General features: G+C 38.3%; 1 protein-coding gene across 1 annotated transcript in view; it reads left to right on the plus strand.

Annotated features, from left to right (window-relative positions):
- GLIS3 (GLIS family zinc finger 3) overlaps positions 1–27,920 on the plus strand; it is a gene marked incomplete at its 5' end in the record, with an annotated part of 158,751 nt that overhangs the window by 45,890 nt on the left and 84,941 nt on the right. Inside the window, 2 exons of the mRNA XM_082400631.1 lie at positions 4,070–4,327; positions 8,373–8,483. Of these exons, the coding sequence (XP_082256757.1) occupies positions 4,070–4,327; positions 8,373–8,483 (369 nt within the window). The remainder of the gene's footprint in view (positions 1–4,069; positions 4,328–8,372; positions 8,484–27,920) is intronic.

Consider the following 27,920-nt stretch of genomic DNA (forward strand, 5'->3'; position numbering starts at 1 on the left):
GTGACCTGTCCAGCCATATGCACTGATCTTGCTTCCATCTTCCCATGAGTAAAATTTGAGGTCATCTTGTTCCTCTCATTGCTTAACACATAGTGCCATGCTCATAGGGCTTACTCAGTATTGGTCAGGGGGAAAAAAAGAATGCTATTTAGATAAAGTTACTAATGTGTACCAGACCCATTTCCCACTACCACTCCCTCCCGTATTACCATTCTGCATTTGTCTCTCTTTTTGTTCCACTTTTCCTCCTTCTGCTACCCCCTTGGATTCTGAGAGTCTGTTTATTTGTTGTTTTTCTCTCATCTTCCTGTATATGGCTTGTGTTTGAACCATGGGCAACTTCAGGCCTGATGACCCAGCTGTGTGTCACTGGGCCTTAGGTACCTGGCTCTACAGGCAGTCAAGGAAGGGGATGACCAGGGACTAAGATATTGGTCAATTTTTGTGTAGAGGTTGGTTCGTGGCAATGACACAAGCAGTCAGGTGACAATTTGGACCTTAGATCTCAGGATAGACTTTGCACTTCAGGAATCTTGATGGGAAAGTATGTGGTCAAATTCAAGGAAACTCTCCTTCTATGGTTCCGGCTTACCTTTATGTTTAGATGTTCCTTTACAAGGTGAGACTCATTAAAGATTTTGAAAACACGAAAAAATATAAGTAGAAAACAAAGCATCCATTTACTCAAACACCCAAAACATCCAGTTTAGCTGTATTTTGTAACACTCTTGTGTAGTTCTACCTAAATGTTAGTTTATTTTTAATGCATTGGCATTTAATTGAACTTATAAATCTTGGGGTAAAATTGCCTGAGGGAGAGGAAATTCTTGTGTTGAATTACAGGTTTATTCCCATAATGAATGATAATGATTCATTATGAAATCATTTGCTTTCAAGTTTCATCCAGACGCCTTTAGAGAAATGAACAGCACCTAATTTCACTTCTTGCAGAATTGTTAGTGTGGCACGTTCAATCAGGTGTGATTCTCTGCATACTCCTGTGATGGGTTGGGTGTTAGGCACACCCCCATGAAGCCATTTGTCAGTTCTTCGGTGCTGGATTTTATTGGTTTGGCGTTCATGGTTTCTTCCCAGTGAATTTCTTCAATAAGAGTGAGTGGGTGATGCTTATTATGAGCCCCTGAATACATGGGGTTGCCTTGTTCTTGGCTTTATTCATATGACTCAGTGTGGTCAAATCCCTTCACTCTTACTCTTTTCTCCTGAAAATTGTATAATGCTAGTACAAGTACTACAAATACTTTTGTCTTCTGGCCTTTCTTGTTACAGAGGAAACATCTGAGATCAGTTGGATTTTCATGATTTTACTGATAATCTTTTTGTTGTCATTTTCAGTCTGGGTGCTCATATTTTCCTCCATCTTTGCCATTTTTAAAAAATGGTCAGGATGTTCTGAGCTATAGTCTACTTTTCACTGATTTGCTTGGAATGCAGCAAGCTCTTTGGTCTTTGATCATTACTTCTGTTAACAATAATACTAGCAATTAGCTGAGTTTAACTGGACATTTACATGGACATTTAACTGGAGAGACCTTAGAAATGCTAATCTACATTCAGTTTACATCTGATGAAGTGGGCAGTTGGAATTAGTTCTAGGACATGTTTGGGATCCCTTCTAATCACTCTGTGGTAGATCCAGGGGTCTTATCTGTCTGGTGCTCACAGAAACCTCATTAATCTATTCTAAAGTGGTTCTCCACTCCCATGTTGGTGCTGAGACAACACAGCCTTCTCTCTGACCAAGAGCTAGGGTGACTATAGAAGGGAGTGGGTGTTGGGGCCTACTCAGGTCTGGGTATGCATCCCTGGAGCTGGCCCCAGAATGGTGCCCACCCTACAAAACAGCCTTGCTAGGAACTAGGCTACAGGCTTGATGTGTCCAAAACCACAGCTCATTTTAGACTTAAGTGTGGTCTACCAGGTGATTCTAAGACAAATAAACTGAGCTCCAGAAGTTTGCACTGAGTTATCATTCAGAGTGAACCTTAAAAACAGAGGTTTGGTTGGCAGAGGCCTCTTAGCCATGAATTGGGGGTTATCTTTGAGCCCCTTTATTCTCACATTTGAGACCCACTTGAAAACCTGCAGAAATAAACCACTTAATTCCCCTCTCCCTCTAGCGATATAACATTATATGCCTTTCACTCTTCGTCAGCAATCATCTTCTGTTCGGGCTAAATTTGTTTTTATGTGAAATAGAAATCAGGAAAACACCAAAATTATTTTAAGCAAAATATCAAAATTGAAATAAACCAACATATGTCTGTGAAACATGTATAACTCTCAATCAAAAATAAGTGCAACTTTCATAAATATCTTAAAATACTCCAGCATGCAAAATCTGGACAACTTAAATAGATGGAGTTGTGACATGTTTGATTATTCTTCCTCCTTAGTTCATCCTTTACTTAAAGGTGAAAACTCAAATAGCCAAAACCTGGCCAACTCTGGGTCATCCCTTCATGGACACTGTACTCATCTGTTGTAATAAGTAAGAGAACCAAGGAATTTTATAGCATTTCTTGTAGTAAGCTTAAGTTATACCTGCTAATTTTTAATAAAAACCATCTTCAATTTACCCTTCTTTACTTCTGTTCTCCCCACCAGCCCCACATTCCTCTCTAAGGAGTGAGGTTTCTTAATTGCAATAAACATTATGTTTTGTTCTGATAGTTTTGGGGTTTTTTTTTTGGGCCACGCCCCGCGGCATGTGGGATCTCGGTTCCCCAACCAGGGATCAAACCCGCACCCACTGCATTGGAAGCGCAGAGGCTTAACCACTGGACCACCAGGGAAGTCCCTGATAGTTTTTTAAAATTTACTTATTTATTTATTTATTTTTGGCTGCGTTGGGTCTTTGTTTCTGTGCGAGGGCTTTCTCTAGTTGTGGCAAGCGGGGGCCACTCTTCATCGCGGTGCGCGGGCCTCTCACTATCGCAGCCTCTCTTGTTGGGGAGCACAGGCTCCAGACGCGCAGGCTCAGTAGTTGTGGCTCATGGGCCTAGTTGCTCCGCGGCATGTGGGATCTTCCCAGACCAGGGCTCGAACCCGTGTCCCCTGCACTGGCAGGCAGATTCTCAACCACTGCGCCACAAGGGAAACCCCCTGATAGTATTTTAATTGCAGTTTTCCTTGCATTGGGAACTCTAATGGCATTAAAATTGTCAAAAGGACATAACATTCTGGGGCTTAGCATCAAAGAGAGAGTTAAAGGATAAATGCCCATCTCACATTTATGCTTCATGTATAGACTTTCTCTAACACATTTTCTATTAGATTGTCACTTCAAGGATTGAAATCACTTTGACCCTCTAATAGTAGCTGATATTTTGCCCACAGAAGACAGTAAGTAAATATTACCATCAATAAATATTATTGACAAACTAATGAAGCATTTCTTGAGATCTTCAACTTTTTATTTTCAGCTCTTCTCTTTAAGAACCAGGTAACAAAATTTCCTAAAAAAATAGAAATAAAACTATAACTTTATTTGGAATATGATTTAGCACTAAATGAATTGTCTTCCAGTTCCTTTTTAAAAGCAGGTTAAAAACTTTATCTCATTAGGCTTGGCATCACCCTATATATTAACAAGGTCACTCTTGGGAGTTGAAAACCACTTAAGATAGAGTTAAGAAAGTTTATGATCTTAATGATTCAGCAGACACATGTCCTTTTCATCTCTCACTCTTGGATATTCTATTTACTTTTTTTTCTCATACATCACTCTTTTTTTGTTAGTTTATTAGTTGTAAAAAGTTTCTTCCTTCCTGATTCTTTCAATTTAGACCAATTTGGAAATGGAAAAGTGTGTTAATTTTTTAACAAACCTTTAAGGCACGCATCACTGTATTTTTATTAACTGAGCCAGATGGCTCACAGCAAATTTTCTCTGACATAAGTAATCACAGAAATCAGTTTGGGACCCAAATCTGGTATGGAAAGTGGCATGTATATTCAGTGGAAAAATGCAGTTCACATAAACATACGGATCTTTTTAGAAATAATATTGTTACTGTTTGTATTTCATTTTATTTTTTTGTTTTAGGCTAAGTACAAACTAAGGACATTTATTTTTCCTGTCCCCCAACCCCAAACATTCAAGGGCCTTCTCAACAACCAAAAATTGTTTTCTTTTTTGCAGTTTGAAGGTTGCAAGAAGGCCTTCTCAAGGCTCGAAAATCTCAAGATTCATTTGCGGAGCCACACAGGCGAGAAGCCGTATTTGTGCCAGCATCCGGGCTGTCAGAAGGCGTTCAGTAACTCCAGTGACCGCGCCAAGCACCAGAGGACACATCTGGACACTGTAAGAACGGCAGGAGCTTTCCAGCTTCCAGCCCCAAGCCCCGGTGTGCGGAAGTGCCCGTTTGACAGTGGGACGGTGAAGGTGTTTGCTTTATGACCTGCAGGTTATAGGGAGAGTGCCAAGGGCAGCAGTGAAACCTGGTAAAGAGCCAGAAGGGGCCCTGTTTGGTTCTTTCTTTTCCATTTTTCTGTAGTCACAAGTTATCCTAAATATTACAGCTGCCTGGGACAAAGGGGGTTCCTTGGTTACCTCTGTATACAAAGCAAAGGCACTTTAGGGGCTGTCGTATAGTAGATTTTAGTACAGAGAATGACTCCTAGAGATTGGACATTGAAGTAAGTGTTCAAATATCAAGACATACTAAGATAGATAAGATACGCTATTGTTAGAAATAAGAAGCACTTTTTTTCTTACCCTGGTTCTTTTCTTCTTGACATAAGAACTTTGAGACTGGCATGATTTTTGAAAGTGAATCTAGCCTTTTGCTTTAGAAACCACCTGGTATTTTCACCTTTAAGTGATCTAAAAAGAATCTGCAAATCTTTCCCAAGGGTTCAGTTTCATCACGCTTCCTATGTGTTAACAGCCACATATCCATTGACATAAACCTTAACTCTCTTAGTGCTGAAACATTCTGTTCATTTGCTAATGCCCTTTCCTTGACTCTGTCTTTTATTTTCTAAATTATGTTGATCGTCTTCCTTTGCATTTCTCAGGTTTTGATGCCATTTTCTTTACATGAGGCCAGGTAGATTATATGTAATTTTAGTTCACTTAACAAAGCCATCAGGATAAATGTATTATACACATCACAGATCTCTTATCCCACGTTCTTGCAAGTAATGTATTCATGACAGTACTTTTTCAGTGTTAACATTCTGATGTCTATTATTAAACTACACCAGAATTTGAATTTTTAAAAGATACTGTTATTTCTACACACCTTCTCATACATATTTAAGATTCTTCTGATGTTATAGCTGACATATTTATTAAATTTTATATTAGTCTCTATTAGTCACATTGATAGAAGTCATTTTAGCTATATGTCACATAACCTTTCTAAACAGAATTACCTCCTGATATATATATAAATGTGATGGTTTGCCTAGTAAATATCTGAAATATAATTAGAGTAATATGGGTGTAAGATGGACCCTTTCTGCTATAGCTGAATTGAATTCAGTGATTTTAGGACCAAAAGAATGGAATATTAAATGAATAAATTTGGTGAATAGCAGTATTTTTTAAAGGTAGAAGTAGGAAAAAAAAGAATGAATTATGTTAAAATGCCCTATTTTGTATGTCTAAAATGGTCTTGGTAGAATCTAATAAATTTTCCAATTTGTCATTAAACTTTATCATGGAAGAATGAACATTCATGAGACAAGATTGTCTTGAGAAATTGCTTCTTCTCTAGCTAGTTATCTATAGTTTGAAAGAACTATTGTAAGGCTAAGTGTTATGGTTCTACAATACCCTTCTTTGCTTGGAGCTAATTTTAGCTAATCAAACTAAGAGCATTTTCTAAAATCATTTTGAATTAAAAAATATATATCCCTTTTAAAAACTTTTGAGGAAAGCTACCTAAGATAATAATTTCATGATTAAGTTCAATGCAGTAGCTTTTAAAACTTAGCTGTTTTTATTTTTTTAAATTATTTCTCTATTAAATCTTTTAAAACCATCATTTTTCCTTTGAAGTCCAAACTACCTTCTGTTTAAATTTTTATTGCATTTAACAAATTGGTAAGTTCTTCTAAAATCTTTTACAATTTTAAGAAATTAAACATTTATTTAAAGAAGGAAACTGTAGTTGCTTGTAGAATTTATTATTTAAATTTAGGTTCCCATTCCCTTTCATTAAGTACCCTTATGCTAATGCCGTCAGAATTTTGGATAAAGTATTTCTTCAATTAAATGGATTCTTTACTTATAGGAAAATGATTTCCCCATAAAAATTACTCAGTTCATAATTCTAACCCTGAAAAGTGTTATTAATTCATTTCTCTGTTAGCATCTTAGTATCTCAACAGGGGAAATAGTTTTACAGTACAAATGGAAAATAATGAAGAATATAGTTTGATGAAGTGTAACATGCCATTTAAAGCTCAGGTAATCTGAGTTAAAATGACCAGCATACCAGTACCACTTAGACCATCCCCTGATGTTGCCCTTTTGGCATACTGATCCCAGGTGGCTGATAGCAGGGGAGAGAGTGATATCTCAAAATCAAATACAAGATGACATTACCCATTTCTTATCTTTCTAACCCAAGTAATGGTGACCATTGTGATAATTATGGCATCGATTTATATAACACGTTAATATTCCCAAAGATTTTTACATGCAACATCTCTAATGCTCAAAACATGAGCTTATGTGGTCACAGCATGACTGCCAATAAAGATGTTGACTAATTGCCCCCATAACACCAGGGCAGGATAGGGAACACTAGGGCAAGAAAGCTGTGTGAACCCAGAAAAGATTCCCAGGTTAAAGGAAACCTTTGTTTACCTAATGGAAACTTCCTTGGCAAGTGACTTCAGCCCATAATTGGCTCATCATTTTGCAGAAACTGTGACATATTGAGAGGCTGGTTCATCCATTGTTCATTGTTAGATCCCTGATATGTAACACAGTGTCCAGCGTGTTATGGGAGCAAAAGAGCTGCTGGGTGATTTACTCATTCAATCAGTCAGTCAGTCGATGAACAAACACATCAGATAATCAAACTTAGAATTCAAATTTGGAGTATCAAACTAAATTATATATTCATGACTTTACCTTGTTCTTGGAATCAAAAATGGTTAACAGTAGCAACAAAAAAAGTGAATCACATATATGGCTTCCTGCAGGGCAAATAATATAATCCACATATATGTTGGCCTACAAAATGACAAGCAAGTGCATGAAAACAGGAGCAAAATATAAACAGTAGGGAAAAAAATCTGATTTTTTGGGGGGGGTGGGGTCAACAGAATAGCAGGTTTCTAAAGCAAGAATTCTATTGTAGAGACAGGGTTTTAATTCTCTTCCTTACATTTCACCTCATGCAGGCATAGCTTTAATATGTCACCTGATGAGATACTAAGTAGATGAGTGACTGTTAATACATCTTATAAACACGGTAATCTTGTGATTTTTTTCCGTTCTTAGGATAAGCAGGTTTTTATTTATTCTACAACTTAAAAGCCGCATTCCCAAACCTTTGGTTTGAATTTCATTGTTACAGTAGGAATAGTTGCTAAAATTTGAATCAATGTGTAGTGCTCTCATTCATTAATTCATCATTCCTAATTAGCATCTACCAATCACCAGGGACACAAAAACAAAAGATTCTAGAATCTGCCTTAGGCTCCACACCTTACATCTCTCAGGCTCATGGGGGAATTGGAGTAGCCAAAACTTGTGTTTTCATCATGCTCAACCAAGGGCTTATTCACCTAACCCAGGCTTAACACCAGGACTCCTCTACTACTAATAATATTAATGTTTCTCTGGCTGATTTTTCATGTGTCTGTTGTTTGAAACCTACTGTCTTTTACTCACTTTCCACTAATTTTCCCTTTTAATTTTCTCCCTCTCTCTTTCTGAATCAGGTTTCTTCTGAAACATTCCCAGTCTTTTCTGGACTTTTCTACAGCTTCTTTATACCTGAACTCTAAGAGTATGTGTTTCCTAATTTCTGACAGTACCAAAGATTGTTTTCAGGGGAACATAACTGTAAGTATGACTGAAGATACTAATAATTTCCATATTGAAAAATGCCACAGGAGGTTTCGTGGTAAGAGTGCATTCTGTAGCAGTCTCTTAAAAATCTTCAAAGATAAGCCATCTCTTTGTTTCTTGAAAGTTTACTCTTCTCTTCGCCTTGATGCAAACTTACCGGGCTTTCTAATTAAAATGCATGAGTATCACATAGCATTTCACATCAGTCAGTTGGTAACAGTTCATGCTCTGAAGTCGGTAGTCTTTGAGTAAACCTTCCCCAGTTACCTTTATGATTTAACCACAGCTGTTTCTTTCTTTCTTTCTTATTTAGAAACCTTATGCTTGTCAAATTCCAGGATGCACCAAACGCTACACAGACCCAAGTTCCTTAAGAAAGCATGTGAAGGCACATTCTTCCAAAGATCAGCAAGCAAGGAAAAAGGTAATTTTAAAAGAGAATTTATCCAGCCAGGACAAGCACATTTAAATTCCTCTTGCAGTACTGGGAGCTTCTGCGGGGCGTTGGTAATTCTCATACTTCTCAAGGTATAACATGTTTTAGACTCTGAGTAGAGAAGTCGTCCATGAAGTAGTAGCAAGGCTGTGATTTTCATAACTGATGTAACCAGATATGAATTTCTGGGGAGGGTTTGTATAATAGGAATTGGAGGAAATTAGTGAAAGTCACCTAAACTGGAAAGTAACAAAATTAAGTCTAAATAGCTAAAGAAAATTGAATTGGGAAAAACAGCACAACAAAAACCCTTTCTGGAGATAAGTGCTTTTTCATAAAATATCAATTGGCTAAAATAATTACGTCTGATGAAGCAGGTAGGGTAAGTATAGAGCATTCTTCCCTTTAAGCTTAGAAAAAAACACGTTCCTTAATAAGTATTACGTAAGAAAGTCTGAGAAAGGAATTGAACCTAAAATTACTTTGACATCAATGAGGGCTTAGTGCATCTCTCAAAGTTCATAGAAATTATAGTGTCTCTCAGATTTGGAAGAAATGTTAAAGATCAATCTGCCAACCCACCTGACTTATTCTCCTGACCTCATAAAATCTCCAGCAAGTGGTTGACTGTGCTGTGCTTTAACACCTTGAGAAACGAGGAGCTTACTGCCTTTCAAGGATTTTCTAATAACTGAGTTTGTAAATTTTTGGACCAAAAAGTATCTTCTGATCATGGCAGAAAATATGTTGACCTGACCTTGGCTTTTTGAGTGTTTCATTTGTGTTCAGATGGGTACCTGATTCATTTAAGGGCCCTTCATAACAAATTTAAGGGAGGTTTAAGACTCTGCTTATTTCAAGTGATTGAACCCCATGGTGTGATTAAACCCTATGGCCGTGGTTTTCAGATCACCATGGCTTCTAGTTAACTAGAATCTTTCATTCTTTTATGATTTATAGGGATTTAACGCTTTTATGTTGGGAAATGCTCTATAATCTTTTTGTTACTTGAGATTTTTCTTCCTTGAGAGGTGTTAGCACAATGCCAGTTGAGGGCTCATATATGGAAACAATTTGACCTCTTTGCTGTGAGTTAGAAAAATGGCCAGTCAGAAGGATTTGATAGATATTCTTTTTTTTTAAATAGATATTCTTAATGGCATACAAACCCACTCTTGTAAGTCAATTGTTAAAATTATTTTTTTCTCTATAAATATAGTTAGGTCTCTTTAATTGGAATCCCAATAAACTGATAACAGATGATCATTATCAAGAGATGATAATAGATGATCATTCAACATGGATTGGATATGTTCCTGTATTTTATTTTATTTTATTTTATTTTTTATTTTTTTTAAAAGATTTATTGATTGATTGATTGATTGATTGCTACGTTGGGTCTTCGTTTCTGTGCTAAGGCTTTCTCTAGTTGCGGCAAGCGGGGGCCACTCTTCATTGCGGCGCGCGGGCCTCTCACTATCGTGGCCTCTCTTGTTGCGGAGCACAGGCTCCAGACGCGCAGGCTCAGTAGTTGTGGCTCACGGGCCTAGTTGCTCCGCGGCATGTGGGATCTTCCCAGACCAGGGCTCGAACCCGTGTCCCCTGCATTAGCAGGCAGATTCTCAACCACTGTGCCACCAGGGAAGCCCTGTTCCTGTATTTTAAAACAGCAAAGGAACTGCTAAGTGAATTAATAATATACATAAAGTTGTAAGGAGGATGCTTAATATTCTTAAAATAACACACCATTGTTGCATACTGTTAACTGTTTAGGAGGACCATTGTCTAATGGTTTTTGTCATTATCCGTGTATGTCTTATAAACTTGAAGTAATAAGTTGTGTTTGTTAAAAAATAAATAAATAAACCTTCTTGCTGAGAGTTTCTTCCCCCTAAATCTGACCATTCTCCACCTCCAAGTTGTCCGAAATGTATGAGGTTTTACTGTAATAGCCAATCTATCGTAAGATTGAAGAGCACCTTCACAGAGAATAACAACTGTCACGGACACGACAGAATGTAAGTCTCACATGTAGACAAGTAAGCAATAATATGATATTCAGCTTAAGAGGGTAACCTAGGTTGACAGTAGGTATGAAAACATAATGGGATATTTTTAGTAATTACTAATGGTTTCTGTTGTTCAAACACGGTGTGTTTCAACCTGTTTATAAAGGAAGAGTAGTTTTGATTATGTGAAAGATTTTTGAAGCACTAATTTAAAAATCAGATCTTAAGCCTACAGAATACAAATTTATAAACAATTTGCAGACAGCCTTCAACAGGCAATCCAGATAACAAGGATATACTTTCAAGGAGCAGTATTATAATCTAATGTCAAATATTACAATATTCTCTTAATTTTGTCTTATGTAAAATGAGGTATTATCTCTCAAGTGATTTAGCTTTTGACGTTCACTCTTTTTCCTGCAAGTGGTTGAATTGGATTTGGCTGACGTTCTGACGTTCATTGCTTAGTCCTTAGTGACAAGTTACTGTGTTTACTTTCCAAATTTTAACCTGTCCTTTTAATCTGAAGATTTAAAAAATCCTGTGTGGATCTGTAATGGACTAATTTGTGGAAATTAAAATAATGAAAGTTGCTCCATCCAATAAAAAGGGGAAATGTCACTCCCAGGAAAAGCAGTGCTAATAAACCTGAAATCAATCAATCCACATTTTCAAACCTTGTGCTGGTATACCGGTGTGTAGTATTTACATGGTACAATGTTGTTACTAGACCTGGGAGAGGTTCTAAGTGCTATTCACATCAGGGCTTGGTATTTGAAATATTTCCTGGCAGCAATAATAAAAAAAAGTAAGAAACAATAACCCTTTTAAGGCAGAATTAAGATTATTTACGACTTTAATTAAAAATTGAAAACTGGCATCATTTCAAAAAGCCTTTACAAAAATGTGAATTCATCAGAAATAACCATAAAAATTCCAAGGTGATAAAGGCACTGTGGAGTAATGGTCCCAGCCCTAGGGAATTGTTTTGTTGAAAAGAATAAAACCCTTTTCTGTCACACCCTGTTAGTCATGGACTTGTTTAATATACCCTGCCTGCCTGCCTCTAATCCTCTTTTTAGCCTCCCCCTAGACACTAAATGACATTATTTTGGTCTTAACATGGCCAGCTTTATGAAGTCCTACAGTGAAATCATGGCCAGTGACAAGACATCCTCACCCATAAGACAAATATTTATTAGGAGGGGTAGAGATCTCATAAGTGATGGTCATGGGCATGTGGCCCTTTTCCCACACCTGTTGGATCCTACTGAAAACCAAGAACCTGAAATCTCAGCTTAATATTATTCAAGCTATGAAAAGAAAGAAGAAGAAAAACAAAACTCTATGCAAAAGAATTGGGATAATTTGGCTCACTGCATGCAGAGCGTAACTTTTCTCTTTGTCTAATGCGTGCACACCCACACATCCCATCAGGTGACATGCAGACTTCTTCCATCGAATGTGCTTTGCAGATCTTGAGTCCATTAAATAGTGGGCTACACAGATAAATGAGCAGCAAAATACTCAAGTCACCAGCTATGGTCTCCAGTGAGAATAGAATTTAGCTTGCAGAGCAAAAGACAGAATCTGTCCTTCAATTCTGTCTGATAATGAGTGTTGAAATAAGAGAAAACTAAGGCAATAAGCCACTTGAAATTTTCCTCAAGCCTGTGAGCTTTATCAGAATTTTTCATTTTCACCTTGGAAGTGCCATAAACAAGGAGGTTTCCTTCAACTCTGGCCTACTACCAACATGGACTTTTTAAAAGTGAATGCAAAGAATGCTGGGCCAGAAGTTAGAGATGACATGAATCTTTCGTCCATTTCACACTTCCACAAAGATGCCAGAATTTGGGTGTGATTTGTTAAATGTTTGTTAAACATTCACCTTTGACCCACCATGGTTGATAACTTTCACTTTTGTGACCTCTATGTGGGCTGTTTTAAACCAAGCAGGCATAACGTGAATGCAGCACGTATGTATATTTCCTACTTAGGGAACAGCTTTATATAGCTTTCTGGCTAAAATAGAGCTGCTTATTTAATGCAACTCTCTTCATGTAGAACTGATGATTCTTTGGAATCTGTTCAGAGCCACCACCACCCCATATGTACTCAAAACTATAAACAATTTCATTAAATACAACATAGGCTCACCTTGCTTTGTGCAGTTGTTGGAATCTTAAAAAAGCTATGTGAAAAAATACATTTTCCCCTGAATGAAAGCATGTATAAAAGAGCTAGTGAGGCTCACTTTTCTATCAGTTGTTTTCTGTCATCATCTACGTGGCATATGGCATATACAAATGGGGTACACAATCAGAGGCCTTCCCAGATTTTGACAATCCTCTTTCCATCCCCCCTCCCTCCCTCCCTCCCTTCCTTCCTGCCTTCCTTCCTTCATTCCTTTTTTTCCTGCTCAGGAATAAATTAAAAATCATTCCAACTCTCAATGGAATGTCAGTCATAGGCACATATTACAGATATATCATTTCAAGATGTACTGGTAGCTCCCCTTCTTCCTCTCACCTTTAGGAAATCATATTGGAATTTGAGTAATGGTGATGCTATTACAGGGATGACATTAAAAGGACACTAGTGTGTGTGTTTTTTTTAAGTGGGTCACATTAAGTTTTCTACTTTAACAATTGTTGCTGACAAATTACGTACTTTACACCTCAGAATGATGGTGAGACATACTACCTGCCTGAATGTCTTGATGTCTCAGTTGAGGGTAATGGATTTCAAGAAAGGTGCTAGGTATACTTTTGTAAAACAAACAATTTTGGTTCAAAATAGTGATGTTAACTAATAATTAAATTTAAATTTTAAAAAGTCACATTAACCCCAGATTGATAATACTGATTTGGAGTTGAAACCAGTTTCCTGGAGGCTTCTATTTTAAGTAGATACAGTATGAAACCAGCTATGCTTTTGAGAACATTTTGATGCTACATGGTGATTGGAGCTTTTAAAAAGGAATTGAGAATTCACATTTGGGGGTGGGAAAGTGGAGGGGTAGGGGTGGTTGTCCATGAGAGTAAACAGTTAGTGAGAAAAAACATCTGTTCATTTCTGGAGATAACGGAGAAACTGTTTTCAGCCTTGTGAATACAGAAAAATAAATATTCGCATCTCTGAGCCTAGCCCAGTGTCTTTTTTAGCCCTTAAAGCAGTGTTTCTCAAAGCACGTTCTTTAGAACCTTATCAGATCCTTATCTTTAGGATCTTATCTGATAATTCTTTTAGAAAGTTTTTTGTTATATAAATTTGGGAAGTGCTGAGTTGAAAAATATTCAATGGTTTCCTTCTTGCAAGAGTTCTCAGAGCCTTGGATGTACCAATATTCCAGAGGGAAAATAACATTAAGCATTGTTCAAAATTACTTGGCCAACAAAACAATCTTCTTTTTCCTCTAGAGCATCTCATCAAACTACTCTTCTGTAAATTACTTGAGAAATACAATCTCAAGTAATTTCATTTATTCCATTCAACAAATATTTATTAAGCACCTACTGTGTGTCATGCATTGGATAAGACCCATGGATGCAAGTGTGCATAAGACAGACATATTCTCTGTCCTCGTAGAGCCACATTGTCTTGATGAAGTCCAGCAACAATAAAAAGATTGACAGAAAATAAGTAACATAAATGTAGGCAAGGAAGCAGTGAGGGAGTTGATATGGAGATTAAAGAGGGCGACCTGTTGAGGTGAGATGGTCAGGAACACATTCAAATGACCACTTTAGAAATGAGAAAACTGTATTAGCTGCAAAATTTTTTAAAGCACTGCTTAAGTTAAAATACTGTACCTTTCTGTTTGAGCTTCTTTTAAATAATTCTGGTGCTAACTAAGAGCACAGCAGTAGATGTCAGGATCATCTTAGTTTGTTGTAATTAACCTTTTTGGCAGCCTTTCCTCAATTGCAGTGGCATTAGAAGGACTGGATGCCAGACATTGAAAAGCATAGCTTATTATCTCCCACCTAAGAAAACGACTCAGATGGTTAGCATTTGTGGTTCGCTGAGCAATCAGCACAGGTAGCGCAAGTGAGGCCCTACATCAGCTCTGGGGATTTAAAAACAAGTGAGATCTGAATTTGCCCTCCTAAAGATTACATTCCAATGAAAGACATGGAGATACGTGCTTCCGGTATGGTAGGAGAAATGCTGTGATTAAAGTCATACAGAGCGTGCTTGTGGAACATGGTATCTGGGAGTTCCTTTGTGACTGACAGAGATTCTTAAGGAGTGAAGTCTTAGATTCTATTATTTGAAAGAAATGGGGAGATCTTTGGAGTTCTACATTGTTCTTGATTATATTACAGTTCTTTGTCGTATGTGGCAAAGTAGTTTTTGTTCTATCCCCCTTGAAAATTCTTAATTGGAACAAAAAATAAGAGTGTTTGGCCCAGCTCTGGGCAACTATGTAAGGAATGAGGACCGTATGACAGGTGCTTTAGTGAGCTATTTTATAGAAATGTTTCCTAGAAAATTGTTTTTTTGATTCATTGACTGACAGAAACCTAAGCTTCTCCTTCCTTTTCTCTTATTAGATTTTGTGGAGTCTTGATAAAAATGATTTTGGAATAGAAGCATTTTTCTCAGACTTTCTGCTGCCTAAACATAATGTCCTCAAATATCATGACCCAGCTCATCGTGGCCCTCCTCGGGTTTTTGCTCTGTCTCCACTTCTGAAGTACTGGTTCCCCTTGCAATTACTGCTTCCTCTGCTAGTTCTCTCTTGTCTTTCCTTTTCATATTCAACTGAGTTTTGTCTTTGATATCCATGAGTAATATGTTTCTATTTGTTTGTGTCTTGGCTCTCTGAGCTCTAAAGATTTATTTTCAGCTGACTTCCCACAAGGGCTTGGATAAGCCTAATGTGAAAACTTTTCATGGTGGTTACTGGACGGGTGGCTATGTCTCAGAGTACTGTTTGGATTGGACGTCAGGAGGTATGGGCTCCTTTTATGCAGTGCTATGAATTGCTTTGTGACTTAGCTTAAGTTACGGTCCCCTAGTTTTTCCATTTCCCCATCTTCATAGCTATCTCGAAAGGCAAACACGGGGCCTCAGAGGTGAAAGGGCAATCATTTCAGTGTTGTTACACATACCTACAATCCAGGGCGGTCTATTGTGAATGACAACAGAACAACAGTGTCCTTGGAAATATTCTTCTTTGTGAGAACTGAATATTCTTGTAGGTGAAGTCCTCTTTTAGTGATGACTATAGCTAGTCTTTCTAGGTCATATGGTTGTTTGGATGATGGAGCAAAAAAGATCCAAATGAGGGAAAGGAAGCTGAGACCCAAACCAGAGGGGATTAAAATCAAACTTGAACCTGTGATATTTGGTTCTATTCAGAGGTTATTAACCTGGGATCCATGGACCATAAGGGAATACATGGAGGAGTGGGTTTTAGGAAGTTCATGAAATCCCAGAAATTATGTAAAATGAATTTTTCTAGGGAGAAGCTCCATAAATTTCACTGATTCTCTGAAATTAAGACTTCCTGATGACCAAAGGAAAAAAAAAAGACAAAAAACTCCCACAAAGGGACACAAGGAAACACTCTGGGAGGTGTGTTACGTGTCTATTACCTTGATTGCCGTGATGGTATCATGAGTGTTTGCATATGTCCAAATTCATCAAGTTGTCCATATTATTATATGTGCAGTTCTTTGTATTTCAATTATACCTCAATAAAGCTGTTAAAAAAAAGATCCTATGAGCCAAAAGAAATGCAGGATGCCTAGTGACTGTTTCACCTGGCTTTAATTATAATGCCCCCCAAAACTTTGCCTAACTAAGAGCAATCTATGCTTCTTATGTTCTGGGGGATCGACTCCTACTTACCCAGCATTTATTGTGTGTCTGATATTTTGATAAATACTTGTGAATACAAAAATGGTAAGATAGGCTCCTTTCCCTTGAGGCAACTAGAGATGTTAAAGCAGGACTTCGACAAGCGGTGGTCTGATTGTACAGATGGTGAATTGAAGTATGGAGGGGAGGGTACAATAAGTTAATGGAGGAGTCTGAAGCAATTGCACCAGTTAGGATGGTATGCACTTTTGCAAGATTTAATGAAGACCTGGACAAGGATAGTGGCAGTTGAGATGAAAATGAGTGGACAGGATGTGGTGATGGATTGGATGCCAGGGGTGAAGTGTAGAGTCAAGATGTCTCCAGAGTTCTTACTTCTAGGATTGGATGAGCAGTCCACCGGTGAAATTTCTTCTTTCTCAGGGAAATCTCAGTTCTGCTCTTAAGGCCTTTCAGCTGATTGTATTAAAAATTGACTATATTGACCCACCTCCTAGAGAAATGGAAATAAAAACAAAAATAAACAAATGGGACCTAATGAAACTTAAAAGCTTCTGCACAGCAAAGGAAACCATAAACAAGACAAAAAGACAACACTCACAATGGGAGAAAATGTTTGCAAATGAAGCAACTGACAAAGGATTAATCTCTAAAATTTACAAGCAGCTCATGCAGCTCAATATCAAAAAAACAAACAACCCAATCCAAAAGTGGGCAGAAGACCTAGATATACATTTCTCCAAAGAAGATATACAGATTGCCAACAAACACATGAAAGGATTCTCAACATCACTAATCATTAGAGAAATGCGAATCAAAGCTACAATGAGGTATCACCTCACACCAGTCAGAATGGCCATCATCAAAAAATCTACAAACAATAAATGCTGGAGAGGGTGTGGAGAAAAGGGAACCCTCTTGCACTGTTGGTGGGAATGTAAATTGATACAGCCACTATGGAGAACAGTATGGAGGTTCCTTAAAAAACTAAAAATAGAACTACCATACAACCCAGCAATCCCACTACTGGGCATATACCCTGAGAAAACCATAATTCAAAAAGAGTCATGTACCACAATGTTCATTGCAGCTCTATTTACAATAGCCAGGACATGGAAGCACCTTAAGTGTCCATCGACAGATGAATGGATAAAGAAGATGTGGCACATATATACAATGGAATATTACTCAGCCATAAAAAGAAACAAAATTGAGTTATTTGTAGTGACGTGGATGGACCTAGAGTCTGTCATACAGAGTGAGGTAAGTCAGAAAGAGAAAAACAAATACCGTATGCTAACACATATATATGGAATCTTAAAAAAAAAAAAAAAAAAAGGTTATGAAGAACCTGGGGCAGGACAGGAATAAAGACGCAGATGTAGAGAATGGACTTGAGGACGTGGGGAGGGGAAAGGGTAAGCTGGGACGAAGTGAGAGAGTGGCATGGACTAATATATACACTACCAAATGTAAAATAGATAGCTTGTGAGAAGCAGCCACATAGCACAGGGAGATAGATCAGCTTGGTGCTTTGTGACCACCTAGAGGGGTGGGATAGGGAGCATGGGAGGGAGATGTAAGAGGGAGGAGATATGGGGATATATGTATACATATAGCTGATTCACTTTGTTATAAAGCAGAAACTAACACACCATTGTAAAGCAATTATACTCCAATAAAGATGTTTAAAAAAAAAAAAAGAAACAAAATTGAGTTATTTGTAGTGAGGTGGATGGACCTAGAGTCTGTCATACAGAGTGAGGTAGTTAGAGAAAAACAAATACCGTATGCTAACACATATATTTGGAATCTAAAAAAAAAAGGGTTCTGAAGAACCTAGGGGCAGGACAGGAATAAAGACGCAGATGTGAGAATGGACTTGAGGACACAGAGGGGAGGGGGAAGGGTAAGCTGGGACGAAGTGAGAGAGTGGCATGGACATGTATACACTACCAAATGTAAAATAGCTAGCTAGTGGGAAGCAGCCGCATAGCACAGGGAGATGGATCAGCTCGGTGCTTTGTGACCACCTAGAGGGGTGGGATAGGGAGGGTGGGAGGGAAATGTAAGAGGGAGGAGATATGGGGATATATGTATATGTATAGCTGATTCACTTTGTTATAAAGCAGAAACTAACACACCATTGTAAAGCAATTATACTCCAATAAAGATGTTAAAAAAAAATTGACTGTAAATGTTAATCACATCTAAAAAAATACCTTCATAACAATACCTAGATTAGTGTTTTATTGCATAACTAGGGCCTAGAGGCTAGCCAAGCAGACACATAAAACTGACCATCACACCCAGAAACTAAAATTCATTATGTTAAAATTTAACTGAGGCTACTTTATTTGAAGGTGACACTAGCCACACAAAAATGGGGCATGGTAAACTTCAAAATGTAATTTATATTAGTGCAAATTGATTATTCACTAGGAAAACGTAAGGAAATTAATTATTGGATATACTGGTTCTACTCCCTTTTCTTATACCAGTGATGGTTCAAAGCAAATTTGTTCATGCCAATTAATTTATAGATACTATGCTAAGAGAGTACAAGAGGATTATACTTTAAGCAAATAAGCAGATCCTTTTTTAAACATGTATTTTGTGTTATATATCAGAGAATTTACAGAATCATAGAAATTTATCATATGTTAACTTTTTTTTTTTCATATGTTAACTTTTAATTCAGTCATTTTTGTCATAAGTTTGTGTCGTATAATATTTGTTAATACAGTGTGTTTGTATTATAGTAAATGAAATAATGACAGTACAATGCTTAGCATGGTGACTGATACGTTATACATGGCCAATAAAGGTTAGCTGTTACGACTAGAATTACATCATGTTGTCCATTAAGTGTTTCTAAGAGAGAAGACAAGGGTTGTTGAAATTTTAGTGATTTGGTTTTCCCCGCTCCAGAGTTCTCCATTAATTTATTTTACCTCAAGGAGATTTTAGCTGCTTAAAAACAATTAATGGAAACTGAGATTATGACATAATTGTGAATTGTTCATATATCCATTTTGTGTTTTCTTCATACTAGAAACACGTTTGTGTTCATGTTTGTCTGTTTTAAAATCTCAACCAGACAAACTTACTGGAGAGAATCCATGTCTTTGGGTTGAAAATTCCTGCCATTTGTCAGTTTTCCTATAGGTATTGTTATGTGAATGGCAGATGGATGGATATAGATTTCATGCAGAAGAGTTTTACTTTTATGCCCGTTATAGACCTTGATTGTTTCCTGACTTTGCCTCTTCTAAATTGCTCTTATTTGTGAAATCTGGACAGTAACAGCAGTGCCGTAGGTATGTGGTAGCTACTAGTGAGGAAACACGTGTGCAGTGCTTGTTGCAAGCCTGCACAAGACGGAGCTCAATCCTTGGAGGAGGTATAGCTGTGACCACGGTGGTGGGAGTTAGAAGGTGTTACAATAAAGAGCAAAATGCTTTGTCGTCCCCTATTTCTGCTGGGGAAACTGGCTTTTATTAGTGGTGTACAGAGGCAAAAGTCAGATAATAGCAAGAATTTTCTGAGGGGAGAAGAGATTTTTCCTGCCTCAGCTGGTTTATTTGGATTCTTGCTTGAGAAGTTAGGGGAACTTGACGAATAGAACTTTGAGCCTTCTGCAAGGCACCTCTTGAGTTGTTCAGCAAGTGGAATCCAATCTCTGTGACTCAGTTGTTTTAATAGTGATGGTGATAACCTTATTTTGCCCACATTTAATGCTTTAACATTTCAGAGCCATTTTGTATACATTATCTTATTTTATTCTTTTGGCCGTTAGAGTCAGGATGAATTTTTTATTGCTACTTCCACTCTCTTTAGTTTGTTTCTGAGAAATGAGAAAGTTTAGAAGTGGAAAGGGAACCAAGTATGATGCCAAAGGTGTTATGCTGTTTTCCTACAAGACCTACAGAATGTGCTCCAGAATTAGCTAATACTGCCTAACGCAAAGCCGTCCGTTAAGTCTTGACGTACTGTTTGCAATCTTGGCATTCCACAGAACGTTTTGGCAAAAGATTATTCTCCCGCCCAGCAATCCAGACCCCTCTTTATAAACTCCAGCAAAGTGTCATGTGACATCTTAAATGCTCACTGTTTCCACTGTTTGTTGAGTCCGGACTAACTCTTAAGTAACTGTTAAAGGACTACAGATAGTCGCTGCCTCGATAGGGCTGTCCTTTTCACTGGAATAGAAAGATGTTTTTCTTCTTTTGGGGATGGGTGCTTGCTGTGCTGCCACTATAGGGGCCAGCTGTGGGCACAGCTGCAGTCCATTAGAATTATAAGAGTCCTTAAATGGACCCTCATCTTCCCTGGAACCCAGCATGGGGAATCACATTCAGAAAGTTCCAAAAGATATTCATGACGACTCTTCATGAAATCTTAAGCTTTATGATTTTTAAGACAATCTCTTTTTTTGTTATTTAGCAAGTCTAATATGTCCAAACATTCTTTATATTATTAAGTCAAAAATCTACCTTCCTGGAACACCCACACAGGAGCTCTAGTTCTGTCTTCCAAGTATGCTTCTTTGTTTCCATCAGTGACCTTACTGATGTATGCAGAAATTCTGCATTAATATTCCTGTTACCAACAATTTTTACTTATTACCCAGCTTCCAGATTTTTTTAGCATACAGATTGTATACCTTTCTATTCTCTCCCTTTCATTTGTGCTATAGAATACAGTTTCAGGTAGGGTCACGGGAGACCATCAGTGTCATTTATTGGCTATTGAGGCAGCACTGAGCTGAAAAGGTTGACAGGGAACTGATGTCAAAGGGCCTTATATATCATACTGAGATGTTTAAAGGTAGATTGTGGTCAGACTTCTGATTTAGAAAGATAATTATGGTGGTGATGTGGGGCATGATTTAGGGATCTAGGGTGAAAGGAGACAAGACAATTAGGTTGGCATATTTTTGTTAATCAATATTGTTTAGATACAGTGGCTCATCTATCCAGCAGGGCTATCATCAATTCCAGGTTTCTCAGTCTTCTCCAAAATGCTATCGTGAGAGACTTTACTAAATAAGTTGTTGTAATCTAGGCTCATTATATGTGTGGCTTTCAGCTAATGGTATCTAAAAAGGAAATGAGGATTCTCTGGTTGTTCTCAATAACCCCATCCTAGCTCCTGTTGACTTACTTTCTCTTGAACTGTTCACGAACCTATATTATTTCTAGAATCTTTCCAAGCATGAAGTTTAAGCATTCTGGTTATCAGTTGCATTTCTAGACTTTATCTTTTTTTGCCTTGTTGAAATTTGAGGTATGGATTTCTGTTTTTCCATTTTTCTGGGCCTTATCTCTTTGTACTTTCTCAAAACATACTTTTATAGTCATGTTTACAAGTGTTTTTGGTAGCAGAGTTAGTGTAACATTAGAATCTTGAATTCCCTGACTAGTTAGTGGACTCTCTTGCTGTCTTCTCTCCTATGCTAGGCCTTGCTGTCCTCTCTCACCCTACTTCCAGCAATCGTTTTTCTAATAATTCCCATTTGGGACTCTCAGCTATGGGATATATAGAAGCCAGGTAGTAGCAGAGTTGTGATATAGTTGATCAAAGTGGCTTAACACTGCTGCGTATCTTTCCATATATTTTTCTATCATATATAAATATGGGACCCCTCTGTTTTGATTCTTTTTACTCCATAGTATATAGTAAAAATCACTGCCATGAGGAGACTTTATCACTCAGTATTGGCAAGAACATCACTGGTCTCTGAAAAAGGAGACTCAAAAGGGAAAACAGTTAAAAAGGTGACAGAACACAACAGACAAGAAGCTCTGTTTCACAGCAATGCTTTGGGCTAGCCTAGCATACAAGCGCCAGCTATAGGAATTTGAGAATATTTACCCACTGTGGACTTTGAATAGAAATTGTATTTTGAGATGATAGTTTTACAAAGGACATCCTTGATATTTCCTCATATGTACATAAGCAAACATGGAAATCAGATTTCATTTCTTTGTATTCAAATTAGCAACCAAGGATGATCCATTCCCCTGCTCCTTTAAAAAAATCTTGTTCTTTCATATGGAAAAATGTCAAGAACAAGTTCCCCAATTTTCAAGTCATAAAGATTCAGACACATTAGGGTGCCCTCAGTCTTGGCATAAGTGAACAGAGGAACCCAATGTTCATGATGTTTTCCCCACCTCCCATCTCTACCCCAATTATGAGCCGCCTCCCACCCCAGAATATTTAGCTTGAAGTTCATTAAAGCCTTCAACACAGCAAAACACTCACAAACTCAGTACCACTAAATCTCTTCAACCGTCGGTGATGGCAAAAAGGGGTGAATTGGCATTTAAAATATCCAGTAATAACACAATGGGTGCAATTACCCATTTTTATTATCTTCCCTTATGAAATAAGTGTTTAAAGGAAACAGGAAGAAGAACAATAAGAACCATTAAATACCTGTGTAGCACAGTTTACTGGGCATTTTCATGCCTGTTTAGCTCTTTAATTTTCACAACAGTTATACAAGGTCAGTGTTGTAATTATTGTAATCCCATTTTAAAGATGAAAGACCTAAGCTTCTGAGAAGCTAGCTGTCTTTACAAAGCACACTCAGTAAGTAGTACTCCAGCTGAGCTTTTCTGACTCCACATCCAGTGCTCCTTTGACTCTACCATTCTTACTATGGGCTGTCTGATTTTCCAACACGGGAAATTTTGTAACTTGTCCGCAAGTTCTTTTGTAACTTGTCCGCAAGTTCTTGGCATGATGATCATTCCCAGAAGCTCTGTAGTAGCCTTCTGTTAGAAGATGGTAGCAGGGCCCCTGACTGAGACTCTGCCCCTAGAGGCCCCCATGCTTTGGAGTACCTTCCTCAAATTTTTCTAAACCCTTTTTTGGTGACTGGGCCAGCAGTACCATCCAGGTGGGGAACCCTGAGCCCAGACTAGCACCCACAGAGGTGCCAGCCCTAATTTCTCTCCTTCAGGGCATTCTCTCACCCTCTACCCCATATGTGGGGTCAACTAGGTGCCCTAATGAGCTTTTGGACATGCCTATGAGATCATCCTGAGGCCCTGTAGGCCAGACCTAATTCCAAGAGGGCAGCCTCGTGAGCAGATCACTTGTGCTGGCCAATGTGCATTTCTTTTGCTGAATCACTTGAGATTGGCCCTCTAGTGTGATGCTGACATACTGATTTGGGGTGACTCAAATTAATTATTTTGACAGAAGCCCTGCAAAATCGTTTGCCTAGTGCTCTGTACATCCTGTGGATGGTCTTGTAAGTGGCAGGAACTATAAAGTATCTGAGATTTTACCCTAGGTACAAGCTAGTAAATTAGCCTGCCACAGTTTCATGGATGCTGGCAGAAGTCATGAGCCTCCTGGTCAGAGACAAGGTGAGGTTATTACTCACAGCAGTGGCGGTAGCCAGAGTATCATCTTTTTATTTTTATTTTTTTTTAATTTATTTATTATTTATTTATTTATTTTTGGCTGCGTTGGGTCTTCGTTGCTTCACGTGAGGGCTTTCTCTAGTTGTGATGAGCGGGAGCTACTTTTCATTGCGGTACACGGCCTTCTCACTGCAGTAGCTTCTTTTGTTGTGGAGCACGGGCTCTAGAGTGCAGGCTCAGTAGTTGTGGCTCACAGGCTTAGTTGCTCTGCGGCATATGGGATCTTCCCGGACCAGGGATCAAACCCGTGTCCCCTGCATTGGCAGGCGGATTCCCAACCACTATGCCACCAGGGAAGTCCCTCATCTTTTTCTTGTGCAAGTTTCTTAAGTCTCAGTTCCCACAAGGTGACACAAAGAGGGCCAGCTGACACTTGCACACTCAGTGGCTTGTGTTAAAAGAGGGAAGTTCTGAGCTTAGGGAACCCAAATCTTTTATATAGATTCACCCTGCTACCCAAAAGTAGAGTATTCCTGTGAAACCTTTCATAAGCAGAAATGGCATAAAGCAAAGAAGCAATTACCTTAGGACACATCTTGCTAACAGATGCACAAAATGAATGGAGATAAAGCACAGATGCTCATAGACGCAGTTCAACGCTATGGAGCCTTGATGCTGAGATGCTGAGTGTAGTGTAGTTCCTGGGGAAGGAGGTTGGTGGTGCCACTCACTGCTCTGGGTGTGCACTGCCTCCGTAACACCTCACTACAAAACAAATGCTGAACCCTATTTTCTCTTTTCTCCTTTCTTCATAAAAGCAAAAATCCTTAAATTTCTTTCGGTTAGAGAAAACAGGTACTATGTAGGTCTTTTGTAAAAGTGAAGCGGCATAAAGCAAACTTTAGAAAAGCGAGGGATACTTGTAATGGGTGAAAGTATGCCTGCCCTTTGCTAAGGAGGAAGATACTAACCTAGTCAGTTTTCCAAAGCTGTTTGGTATAGAAACATCCTTAAAAAAGATAGTCTAATAAGGGAGTCAGTGCCTCTGTTCCCAAGACGTAGAGAAACTTGAGAGACCCATGGAGAATTGCCTCTCAACAGTAGGTTCTTATTGCTCCCTCTTGATTGCAAATGTGCAGGAATAGCCAAACAGTAACCCCAGCCTGCCCTGGGATGGCCCTAAATCTTCAGGATTGTCCCAAAAGAAATGATTTCCAAAAGAAAAGACTGAAGCCAGGAAAGAAGGAACATGGATGTTTAAAAGAAATGATTGTATACCTTGTGGGTCTGTATATAACTTGCCATTTCCATACATGTTTGTTTCAGATACTACAGTCCTGCCCATGGGTAGCACCAATTATCTCATGGTTTGATTTGTTCACCTGTACCTAGAATTATCTATACCACTAGCCTGTTACAATGCTTAGAATTGCCACCATTACAATCATTCTTTCCAGTTACTGTCTACAGATTGTCTCCAGAAGATCTTGTATAATTTTGTTCTGTTATATGGCACAGGCAATGCAACAGTCCCTTCACTCCCAAAATGTATCAATATGGCTTCAATTACAAATTTTCAAGTAGTAGGTCTGTCTTCCATGGATATTGTGAGAGGAAGGTGGTTTTAATGGGAGTATGAGATCAGAAGAAGTGAGAAATGATGGGTATACTTGGATCTGGGGGAGGTGGTTTCAGTAGGGTCTCCAGGGGATAAAGGAATAGTTCACGACCACTGGATGATAAGGCAGAGAAAAACCAAGCATTGGGGAGCATTGGAAAAAAATGGCTGGGGTGATGTTTTAGAAGTCACTCCACAGTTTACCCTGGAGCCTATCCTCCTATTGGACTTTAAGAATAGATCTTAAAATGGGTTTTTTGCTATTCCATCTCCTTAGTTTTCCTTGGCTTTTAAAAAGAATGTAGGCAGTACATTCTAAAATGAATGTCAGGGGAGTGTTTTTAAAGGAACAACTCAAATGCAGTTGTGTTTGCTCACTTGTCTATCAATGTCCCCCTTCCGTTTTGACGCCCAGCTCAGCATCAGCTGTGTGCACTGTACGTGCAGACATCTTCAGCCCTGACAGCACCTGCTGTTCGTGGCTATCACCTCTTTGGCCACACTCCTATGCAGATGCTGCCCTCAATGACTTGGATACCAAGCAGTGATATTTGCATTGATATGGTTAAGTTAACTTTGTGGTGGTAAAAGCCTCAGTTTTTCATTTCCTGGCTGGTATTTGCAATGTGGAATTGCAACACTGCATTTACGTGTGTTTTTGCCTTTAAAATGTTCTGTGGTGTTGCAACATTTGAGAAATTCCCAGGGACCCTTAATCTTCCTACAAACACTGGTTTGTAAGCTAAGAGCCAACTCACTATCTCAAAGTAATCTCCTTGTGCCCCTGCTGCATAATTCTGATTATCATTTGTGTATCTTTAGACTGTCCCTGTGCTGTCTTTTAGTTTGTTTCACTCTTGAGGATACCAATAAAAGAATGAAGAAAAAAGATTTTTTTAAAAATTCTAGTTTCTTCTTTCAAGAGCAATTGAACTTAAAGCTACTTTCCCTATTGTTTTCCGTGAAGTTACATTTAAATATTTTATTAATGCAAAGACGTGTATTCAGGACTAAGGACCAGTGAACAGTAGCCATGGCAACCAGGAAGCCATTCAGGAGGTGAAAAAAATGCAGTAAAGAGTAAGTGTTTTAATCCTTAACTTTAATCCCTTTACTTCCTGTTCTCAAAATGAAATATAAATCAGGCACCATGGAGCGCTGCAATTTTTCTCTGAAAAGGATGTTGGCAAAAGAGGATTAGTAATGGACAGACGTATTTAAAGAATTTAATCACACAATTTGTTGTAAAACTTTTGAGACCACGAGTGACCAGTTCTTTTGAGGGGCGTCAATGAGAACCAACAAAACATACTTTGAAACTGATTAGAGAGTTGGCTCAGGGGGACACCTCTGCTTGCTGTTATTGTTACATCATTTCAGCCTGTGGTAATGACATGAGAAACCAAGGAATTTGCTTGGTTCCCCTAGTGGGGTAGTAGAAGACTGGGGGTGGGGGATGTCTTGTTGGTAGAATAGAGATATTCTTTTGATCTTCAAAATACCAGGGAAAAATTAAGTCTCCTGTATTTCACATACTACCTTTCCTTGATGTTTGATTACTATGGGAGTTTTACAAAGATGTATGCTTTCCATTGTGAACAGACTCTTGGATTTCTGCTAAAAAGCACAGGCTTTACTTTCTGTGGACAATAAAACAGAATTCTCAGAAGGATAAATTATTATTTCTTAGTGTCTCTATTTTTTGTTTCTAAGATTTTCTTTTATGTGGCGCACTGCTGACTTGTTAATTTCTGTTTAAAAATAAAATATCTATTTTTTTTCCTTTAAAGTCAGACCTAAAATATTCCCCCTACACTGGCTGAAAACGTTGGTTCTTTGACTCTACAACACATCTATTTTCCCTTGTTCTACTTTGGAGGATTATTGGGGATTAAAGGGGACATGTCTTTTGATGGCACTTTTCCTTTCTTTTATATATATATATATATATATATACTCATATATATATGAGTATTTTTTTATTTCTACTGGACTAAAAGTTACCAGTACACAGGACTCTTTGCAGAGATCTGAAGTAGCCACAACTTGTACTATCTCCCTGCATTGTCAGAATGTGAAATCACTTCCAATAATAACATCTTCCCAAGGGGGTGCTAATAATGATGACAGACAAGCAACATGAGGCCTAGAGCATTTGAGAGTGGAGTTAGACACAGCAGAACACTGAGTTTGGAGTTTCTTATAGACCTGGAAAACAAAAGCATACATGCTAAGTCCTGCAAGTGGCAGAACCTCTGGGGAAGAAAAATAACATCATGTTCTCCAGCTTAGAGGACAACATGGAACATTGACAACACCTGTTTCTGCTTCATCATCGTGACCTACTGTCATTTCTCCCCATACTGTCAGAACCAGCAAGGCTTGCATAGTCTAGGACAGAGCTTCTGAAATGTAATGCATGCACTATGAGTGGCTACTGGCAGCCATCATTATCCTTCCATAGTTTCCTTGGATTTTTGGCTTTCTAGTCTGCAGTTCTGGGGTGCAGTTAATTTTTTGGAGAGGGGATTGGAGTTCATTGCAGTGGGTGGATGATAAGAAGAAAGACAAAGTAATGTGAGTG

This window comes from Balaenoptera borealis, assembly GCF_965194805.1.
Source record: "Balaenoptera borealis genome assembly, chromosome: 8".
Classification (NCBI taxonomy): Eukaryota; Metazoa; Chordata; class Mammalia; order Artiodactyla; family Balaenopteridae; genus Balaenoptera; species Balaenoptera borealis.